The 9,524-nt window shown below is 44.3% G+C and overlaps 1 protein-coding gene across 1 annotated transcript; it reads left to right on the plus strand.

The window, feature by feature from the left end:
• The first annotated feature begins 7,580 nt into the window (after window positions 1-7,580).
• On the plus strand, window positions 7,581-9,294 carry LOC145357479 (claudin-4-like). Its single transcript, XM_080210851.1, has one exon. The coding sequence runs from the start codon at window positions 7,705-7,707 to the stop codon at window positions 8,338-8,340; it is 636 nt and encodes a 211-aa protein (XP_080066977.1). The 5' UTR covers window positions 7,581-7,704; the 3' UTR covers window positions 8,341-9,294.
• The last annotated feature ends 230 nt before the right edge of the window (window positions 9,295-9,524 follow it).

Genomic DNA, 9,524 nt, shown 5'->3' on the forward strand with positions numbered 1-9,524 from the left:
CCACCAGCTCTCCACACCACCATCCCCGCCACCCCCCCCTCCCCCCCCCCCCCCCCCGCCCCCAGGCTCTGGGATCTTCACTTGACTGTGGTTCATATCCATTATTGCCTCGTTCCCCCTGACCAGAAATACATCATCTAGACGCAGCTCTAATTTCCTGACCCGGGCCCTCAGATGCTGCAGCTCTAAACACTTGATGCCTTCATTCTTGAAGACGCTCCTATATTTCTTCATCAGTTTAAGCAGTCCTCCTTCCCGCACTTCGAAAATCTTGTTTCAATTTGATTCCCTTCAGCCAATTGCGATCGAGAAGGCTTGGTGCTTTGCCTTTCACTATGAACACTGAGAGTTGGGCAGAATGTTGCCCATAGGTTGCATAGACTGAAACCAGCTGGAGATAAACGCCCAAAAAAGACCAGGCTGCCTGCAGAAGAACACTGCAAGCAGTAGCAAGAGATTGTGCCAAATTTGCCTTTTGTGAATGGGGATGCTGTAAAGTCTATAAAAGCCTCCTCCAAAACTCTCAGTCCATCTACAAAGATATTTTAACTGCTGATATGGAAGTCACAAATGCCTAAACATGTGACGTGCTGAACAGTCATCTCTTCAAGAGAATTCTGCAGCTATTCTTTCTTTTCAATTCTTTTAGATATTTGACTCCAGCTATTTTTGGATCCATTGAAACTGCAATTTAAATGTGGAAGAAGACTCCACTTAATGGCCACCCACCAACAGCAAGCTCAACACATGAACTGTTAACTATTCTTTTGGTTTAACTCCGTAGAAATGGACTATCTTCTTGAATTGTATCTTTCTTAGATGTGCAGTGTGTGATAGACATAGTGTCAGGAATCTTATGGGAATTTGGCACTGTTGTTTCTGTTGTGAAAAACGGAGCGATTCCCACCAATGCTGCCAGCTGACCAAATCTTATGCCTCATTAGTAAAATTTTATGCACATGAGAATCATGTGCTTGTGGCATGCTCCCTCAGATTAGCCCGCCCCACTACAATGTAACCGTTGCAATCACTGGGGAGGTCTATATAAATGGCTGCCCAGCACTTGTCTAAATCTATTCTAAAGGATGACAGCCAAGAGATTTGCACCTTGCTTTTTGAGTGGTGCCCTGACCAGACTGCTGCATGATGTGTAGCAGAAGCAGGAGAAATTCTATCCCCGCTCCAGATGAAGGCCTTCCAGCAAGATCACCACACCCACCTGAAATGCAGTGGTAGCCCTTGAGAGTGCCAGCTCACTGCAAAAGAGGATGGGACAGCAATGTCAGAAGAAGATGAACAATTTTCTTCATGCACACAGGGTAAATGAATCACCTCCAGTCTCTCTCTGGACCCACTCGCATTTCCCTCTCACTTTCAATTCCATCCCTCACCCAGCCATCTAAAGGGGTTGTCAATGCCAAGCACAAGGCTCTCCTTCCAGCTCCCCCAATCATCGTGTTCTCTCCTATTAGCCACTATGCTCCTCACACTGTAGCTCCCACTTATATCGAATGTCCACCACACCTCATTCCCATCTTCTATCTTACAACTCCAACTTACACTCTCCCCATCTGCATCACCGCAGGACAAACTCAATCACAAGCATGAGTGGTCATAACCGGTCGGAGACTCGCCAGAGCTCAGAATCTCACACCTTATGAGGAGAAAGACTTCAGCTAGCCAGAGAGGAGGAAGAGTGTGCCTGTGCTGATAGTGAAGTGGGGGCGGCAGGCAAATGTGATGACATACTGTCATCCCTCAAATCTCAAGTGAGTAATCAATGTTCCCAACTTTATCCCCTGTGAAACATTGATGCCATCTCCCTTCTCATGCAGGCAACGCAGCCCAGCAGCCCGGACCATCCTCCTGACCCATGGACCTACCGGACATGAGCACCTCTGAGGGACACTTCCTGGATTCCACCATTGAAGAGGCATCATAGCTGTCATCTGCATCCAGCATCAATACAGAAACTCACAACTCAGTGGGTCTGCTAAGTAGACAGACTTCTGGGTCATTCACTGGTGAACACCTCACAGCTGAAGATCCGCAGCAGGCAGAGGCAGTGATGTCCCAGGAAATTGGGAGTCAGAGGGATGCCGGAAGCCATGATCCTGGCCGATGGCATCCTTCTGGTCTAGCTAGCCCAGAGCTGTGAAGTAGCAGGAAGGGATGACAGCATTCCTCCTCAAACTGCAAAGCTGACTGGAGGAGTCATGTCACCTTCTGTCCAAGAAGATGGCACTGTCACTTTAGCACAACAAGGCGAACACTGTGAGGGTGATGTCTGTGGTGGAGACCTTGGTGCAGGATGTGCATGTCATGGCAGGAGATGTCCACACCATGATTCAGCTCATGATCCATGATCTCCATGTATGAAGGCATGGGTTCCATGGTGCAGGGCATCAGCATCATGGTGCAGCACCACTGGAATCCACGAGTGCCAATGCCAGAAAATGGCAGAACTTCTGAATCTCACTCCAGCTGCCCCTCCATCCCATGGAGGAGCACACAGGCAGATCAAAAACCCGAAGGGATGAGGAGCATCTGGAACACAGTCCAACGCCTTCCATCCAGGACCCTCTGGGGGTGTCCAGCCATCTGACTATCCCCTTCCTGTGAATGACATACCTTCAGGCCTACACACACAGGAAGGCAGCACTGTAAAACCTGTGCTGCCAGAAAGTAGGACCTGAGGGGACGCCCGTCAAGATTATCTCAAGCAACAGGGTGTGGATGCCAGTATGTCTCTGCTGTGAATGCTGGGGAAACACCTAAAGATATTGCAAGGGTAAAGAAAGGTAGGAAGTTATCAGCACCAAGTTGGCACAGGTGAAATTAAGTGCAAATGTAAAAAGATCACCACTGTTTACAGTTCTAGAATAAATATTCACTCTGTTCATCCACAAAGTCCCCACTGTGTCATTTAGTGCTGAAAGTTATGTGAACTCTTACACATACCTAGCACTTCATCCCTGATGAGTGTGAGAATGGCTGTGCAATGTGTCTTCCATACTAAAGAAACCATAGGCTCCCAGCTATAGGCAACCTCTCCCCAACCTCCGGAAACCCTTCCCATGTTCTCATTCATTGAAGGGACGCACCCCCCCCAACTCCCTGCCACACACATCTTGCCCCCCCCCGCCAATACCAAGATCAGAGTTAGTGTTTCAATAGTGCAACTTTGTAACTGTGAGCAAGAGGGCAAGGGGCTATTGAAATGCTAAGACCTGCCCTTCCTTGTGTGTAAGTTGAAACTGAAAAGCTAAGCACTTACCCCACAGGGGCCTGCAGTTCCTGATGCTCATCTTAAACCAATCATGAAGCCCACAGTGTGCCCATTCATTAGCAGGGAAGATTCAGCTCTCTGTTAGGCAGGAATTAGACATATTGCTGAGGATGAGAGGAGCATCACCCTGCCTTCGCAGCAGTTTACCATTATTCTCCTGCAGAGGCCAGCCAATGGTTTCGGCCCCCTGCCCATGAAGACACATTCATTGTTTGACCTGATACCCATGATGGCAGGGGGAGGGCTTAACATGGGCTAAGCCTACTCGTCCCCAAAACAAGGTCTTATCAAGACCTCCCTTGCTCTGCGGTCCATTCTGACGGAAGAAGAAGCAGGAGAGTATCTCTGGGGTATGTGGGGTCCTTGATTATGTTGGCTGCTTTTCCGAGGCAGCAGGAAGTGTAAATAGTGTCAGTGGATGGGAGACTGGTTTGCATGATGGACTCAACTTTGTTCACAACCCTTTGTAGTTTTTTTGCGGTTTTGGACAGGACACGAGCCATATCAAGCTATGATACAACCAGAGAGAATGCTTTCTGTGGTGCATCTGTAAATGTTGGTGAGAGTCGTAGCAGACATGCCAAATTTTTGCTTGCTTCCTGAGAAAATATAGGCATTGGTCAGCTTTCTTAATTATAGTGTCTGCACGGAGGGACCAGGGCAGGTAGTTGGTGATCTGGACACCTAGAAACTTGAAGCCCTTGACCATTTCCATTTCATCTCCATTGATGTTGACAGAGGCATGGCCTCCACTACACTTCATAGAATCCCTACAGTACAGAAGGAGGCCATTCAGCCCATCGAGTCTGTACTGACCACAATCCTACTCAGGCCCTATTTCTGTAACCCCACGCATTTACTCAGCTAATCCACATGACGCTCGGGTCAATTTAGCATGGCCAATCAACCTAACTTACACATCTTTGGACTGTATGAGGAAACAGGAGCACCTGGAGGAAACCCACACAGACACAGGGAGAATGTGTAAATTCCACACAGACAGTGACCCAAGGCTGGAATTGAACCTGGGACCTTGGCGCTGTGGCAAGGAATTCCAAAGACACTCAGTCCTATAAGGGAAGAAATTCACTCTCACCTCAGTATTATGTTGGTGTCCCTTTATTCTGAGACTTTGTTCTGTGGTTTAGACTCTTCCATAAGGGGAAACATCAGCATTTTGTCTGTCAAGCCCCTTAAGCACCCTATATGTTTTAATTAGATCATCTCTCGTTCTTCTAAATTCCAATGAATATAGTCCCAACATGTCTAACCTTTCCTCATAAGACAATTCTTCCATACTGCAGAACGTTCCAATGAACTTTCTTTTTCTTTCATTCATTCGTGGGACATGGGTGTCGCTGGCTGGCTAGCATTTATTGCCCGTCCTTAGTTGCTCGAGAACAGTTGAGAGTCAACCAAATTGCTGGGCTCTGGAGTCACGCAAAGGCCAGGCCAAGTAAGGATTTCCTTCCTAAAGGATGTTAGTGAACCAGGTGGTTTTTCCAACAATCGGCAATGATTTCATGGTCATCAGTAGATTCTTAATTCCAGATATCTTTTTATTGAATTCAAATTCCATTAGCTGCCATGGCATGATTCAAACCCAGGTCCCCAGAACATTAAATATGTTTCCAGATTAATAGTTTAGCAATAATACCACTAGGCCATCATCTCCCAGGACTGAACTGCCTCCAATGAAACAATACATTTTCTTAAATATGGGGACCAAAACTGCTCACAGTACTCAAGATGTGGTTTCACCAGTACCTTGTATAGTTGTAACAAGAGTTCCCTACTCTCATGCAACAACCCCTTTGAAATAAGGGCCAGCATTTCATTAGCCTTCCTGATTACCTGCTGCACCTATGTCCTAGCTTCCTGTGTTTCATTCATAAGTACTCCCAAGTCTCTGTGATTTGATTTGATTTATTATTGTCACATGTATTATCGTCACATGTATTAGCAGACAGTGAAAAGTATTGTTTCTTGCATGCTATACAGATAAAGCATACCATTCATAAAGCAGGAGAGGAGTGAATGCAGAATGAAGTGTTAAAGTCATAGTTAGGATGTAGAGAAAGATCAACCTTAGTGCAAGGTAGGTCCATTCAAAAGTCTGATGGCAGCAGGGAAGAAGCTATTCTTGAGTCAGTTGGTATGTAATCTCAGATTTTTGTATTTTTTTCCAATGGAAGAAGGTGGAAGAGATTCTGTCTGGGGTGCGTGGGATTGATTATGCTGGCTGCTTTTCCAAGGCAACAGGAAGTGCAGACAGAGTCAATGGATGGGAGACTGGCTTGTGTGATGGATTGGACCACATTCACAACCTTTTGTAGTTTCTTGTGGTCTTGGGCAGAGCAGGAGCCATATCAACTGTGATACAACCAGAAAGAATGCTTTCTATGGTGCATCTGTAAAAGTTGATGAGAGATGTTGCTGACATGCCAAATTTCCTTAGTCTTCTGAGAAAGTAGAGGTGTTGCTGGGCTTTCGTAACTATACTGTTGGCATGGGGTTACCAGAACAGGTTGTTGATGATCTGGACACCTAAAAATCTGAAGTTCTTGACTGTTTCTACTTCATCCCCGTTGATGTAGATAGGGGCATGCCTCCACTACACTTCCAGAAATCAATGACAATCTCCTTCATTTCATTGACATTGAGGGTTATTGTCGCCACACCAGTTCAGTTTTTCTCCATTTAAGTAATACTTTGTGCTTTTGTTCTCCCTTCTAAAATGACCAATTTTCCCACATTTTACTCCATTTGCCAATATTTTGCCCCCTAACCTATCATATCTCTTTATAAACTGTTTGTATCCCTCTTGCAACTTCTCTTTCCATCTATTTTTCCACTGCCCATTAGCCAACTCTTTATCCATGCCCTTATACTACCTCCAACACCCTGGGCTCTTATCTTATGATTTAACCTTTTGTGAAGTACCTTATTGATTGTCTTCTGGAGTTGAAATACAACACATTTACTGGTTCCTCTCTATCCATTGTGGTTGAGACTTCTTGAAAAACTATAATAAATTAGTCACACACAATGTCCTGTTCATGAAGCTATGCTGACTCTGCTTTATTAGATTATGATTTTCCACATGTGCTGCGATTACTTTCTTAATAATTGATTCCAACATGAGGTGTTAGATTAATTGGGCTTTAGTTACCTGCTTTTGGCCTCTCTCCTTTTTGAATAGGGGTGTCACAGTGGCAATTTTCCAACCCTGCGGCACTCTCCAGAATCCAAGGAATTTTGGAAAATTACAACCAATGCATCGACAATCCCTATAGCTACTTCTTTGCCGACCATATCTCTGCAGTTATTTCTGTGAAAGCCAAACCTTGATTCTAGAACAACCTGTTCTTTAAGATGAATGACACACTTATTGAAAATAATCCTTTCAGGAATCTGTCTATGGCCCCAAAGCTACAATACCTGTTCTCTCAGCAGCTACTATTCAGCTCCAAATGAACATTCATGATAATTTCCCTCACTGGGGAGAGCACTTTAAATATCTCATAAATCAAGAATCCTTAGTGTGTGATGATGCTATTGAATCATTTGCATCACAAGCTTGTCCTTGATTCAGCTCAAGCCAAAATGTGGAAAAACAGCTTGTAAAGTAGCAAGGGTTATCCTGAACAGGATTCTCACTTATCTTCTTGGAAGACTCCTCATTCTTCCAGTATATCCAGGGCTGCAGAATCCATTGTGGGATTAGCATGGATGTTTACAGAACTGACAGTTCATATTGTCGCTTCTGCAGCTGGGCTATCTCTGGCCTTCCTCTGGCCACATCACAACTTCGGAGTTTGAGCATAGGTAATCCTCATAACATGTTGGATCACGTTTAGTACTTGCCTCCACAAGAGTTGGTCTATGACATTGTTTTCCAAAGAGAGATGGTCTGTACTGCAAAATTTTGTAAGGCTTCTTTTAATGGTGTCCTTATAACATTTAAATGAACCACACTAATGTAATTTCTTCCTGAGACAGCTGCCCATAAAAGATCTGCTTGAGAATTCTGATCTCACTTGTCTTATAGACTCAGTGTACCTTTAAGCAGCATATTACTCAAGTTAATTTTCTAAAAAATAGCTTTCATTACAAGGAGAAAAGCTGTTGAGCTGCAACACAGGTGCCAAGAGCACACACATATTTGTTGACCATCCCATTCATGTTCCTCATCAGTTACCAAAAGTACCTGAAACTAGGTTGGAATCTGGTTCAACAGGTATTCCCTGATTTCAGCAACGATACACTGAGAACAGGAGCGAATGCCCGCCCACTAGTTAGGAGTTATAAGTGCCATCACTTTCATTGCTCGTCCTCAGCTTGCTCGGGATTGTAAAAGCAGACCGAATCGTTTGCTTTGGAAAGTTGCGGGTTGCTTCCACAAAACCACGAGAATGGCATCAATGGGACTCCAGATTCTGGGCATAGCCCTGTGTGTGTTCGGGTGGCTGGGGGCTCTTCTCACCTGTGTCCTCCCCATGTGGCGAGTGACCGCTTTCATTGGAAACAACATCGTGGTGGCGCAGATTATTTGGGAAGGTCTGTGGATGAACTGCATTGTTCAGAGTACTGGGCAGATGCAGTGCAAGGTGTACGACTCCCTGTTAGCTCTCTCCCAAGATCTCCAGGCGTCCAGAGCTCTGACTGTTATCTCACTCGTGGTGGGAGTCATCGGCATTCTCGTCTCCATTGCTGGAGGAAAATGCACCAACTGTATAGAACACGAGGCAACAAAGGCCAAAGTCACAATTATATCAGGAATTATCTTCATCCTGGCTGGTGTATTGACCCTGATTCCAGTGTCCTGGTCAGCAGACACCATCATCAAGGATTTCTACAACCCGCTGGTGACCGACGCCCAGAGGAGAGAGCTTGGAGCTTCCTTGTACATCGGTTGGGGAACCTCGGGTTTGCTGATCCTCGGAGGGGCTTTGCTGTGCTGCACCTGTCCTCCCAAAGATGAAAATAGCTACTCGGCGAAGTATTCTGCACCTCGGTCTACAGCTCCGAGCAACAAGAACTATGTGTAACTTGGAAAATAGATCAGAACCAACTTCCAGAGATCACACTAATACTGCACGTTTTCAACATTGTTTGTCAATCGAAGAATTAAATCAATTTATTATAAAGCGTCTGATAAGAAATTCGCTATATGATTTTCTTTAAAAACTTCAGCAACAACTGCGGCGCCTGCTGTTATCGATGTTTTAATTATTTGAAATGATGTGGAAATGCCGGCGTTGGACTAGGGTAAACACCGTAAGAAGTCTCACAACACCAGGTTAAAGTCCAACCAGGTTAAAATCCAGTGGATTTTGCTACCAAATAAACCTGTTGGATTTTAATCTGGTGTTGTGAGAGTTCTTTCTTAATTATTTGAAGTTGGTGCGCTTGCAACTAACACAACTCAGGTACAGAGTTTGGAAATCTGGCCAGAGTTTGAAAGTAAAGGTGGTTGTTAAAGGAAAGTTTTGTTGGAGATGATAATATTTTGTAAAATAACCGATACTTAGCGGCTATTCTCTAATGTAGGGCAATAAAATTGATTTTGCAATTAGTAGGCGATCCTCTCTCGAGAGTTGCTTTCTAAAGCTGTATTGTTACGGTAATGTCTATCTGGCACTCGGAATATCTGGACCAATTGGAAAGAATCAGCCGCCGCCATTTCGCATATAGTGTGAAAGTGATAATTGTGAAATGGGTCTCGACTTTAACGGAAAAGGCTCGATCTTTAAATGACGTGATATTAGTACGAATTGTTTTGTATTTCAATTGTATTCATGTGATTGAAGTTAATTCCTGACTTTTCATTTTCTATTGATTTTTTTAAATGATGCTCCCACTCATGTATGTTTTTAAAGATATTTCTGAACCAGTCTTTTCCAAGCCTCTTTGTATTTAGGCCACTGCTTGTTCAGTGATCGGGGGACTTAGTATATTTGTAATTCACAGAGGTCAAAATAAAATCCAAAGTTCTTTTAGGACTTCTTGTGTCTATTTATGTGGGGGTGAAAAAAACAACACGAGCAAAGAGAATCAGAGGAATCTGAGGTGTAGTCTACAAACAATTAAAGGCAGTGACCAGGGCTAGTTGGGTATTTAAAGGTAAACAACTCGAATTCATTTTGGAAGAAGATTAGGAAACAAATAAATTCTGATACATTTGAAGATAATGTAGGTTAGACCAAAATTGTAGTAATGCCAATAGTTCTTA

This window comes from Carcharhinus amblyrhynchos, chromosome 23, assembly GCF_965287045.1.
Source record: "Carcharhinus amblyrhynchos chromosome 23, sCarAmb.v2.hapA, whole genome shotgun sequence".
Classification (NCBI taxonomy): Eukaryota; Metazoa; Chordata; class Chondrichthyes; order Carcharhiniformes; family Carcharhinidae; genus Carcharhinus; species Carcharhinus amblyrhynchos.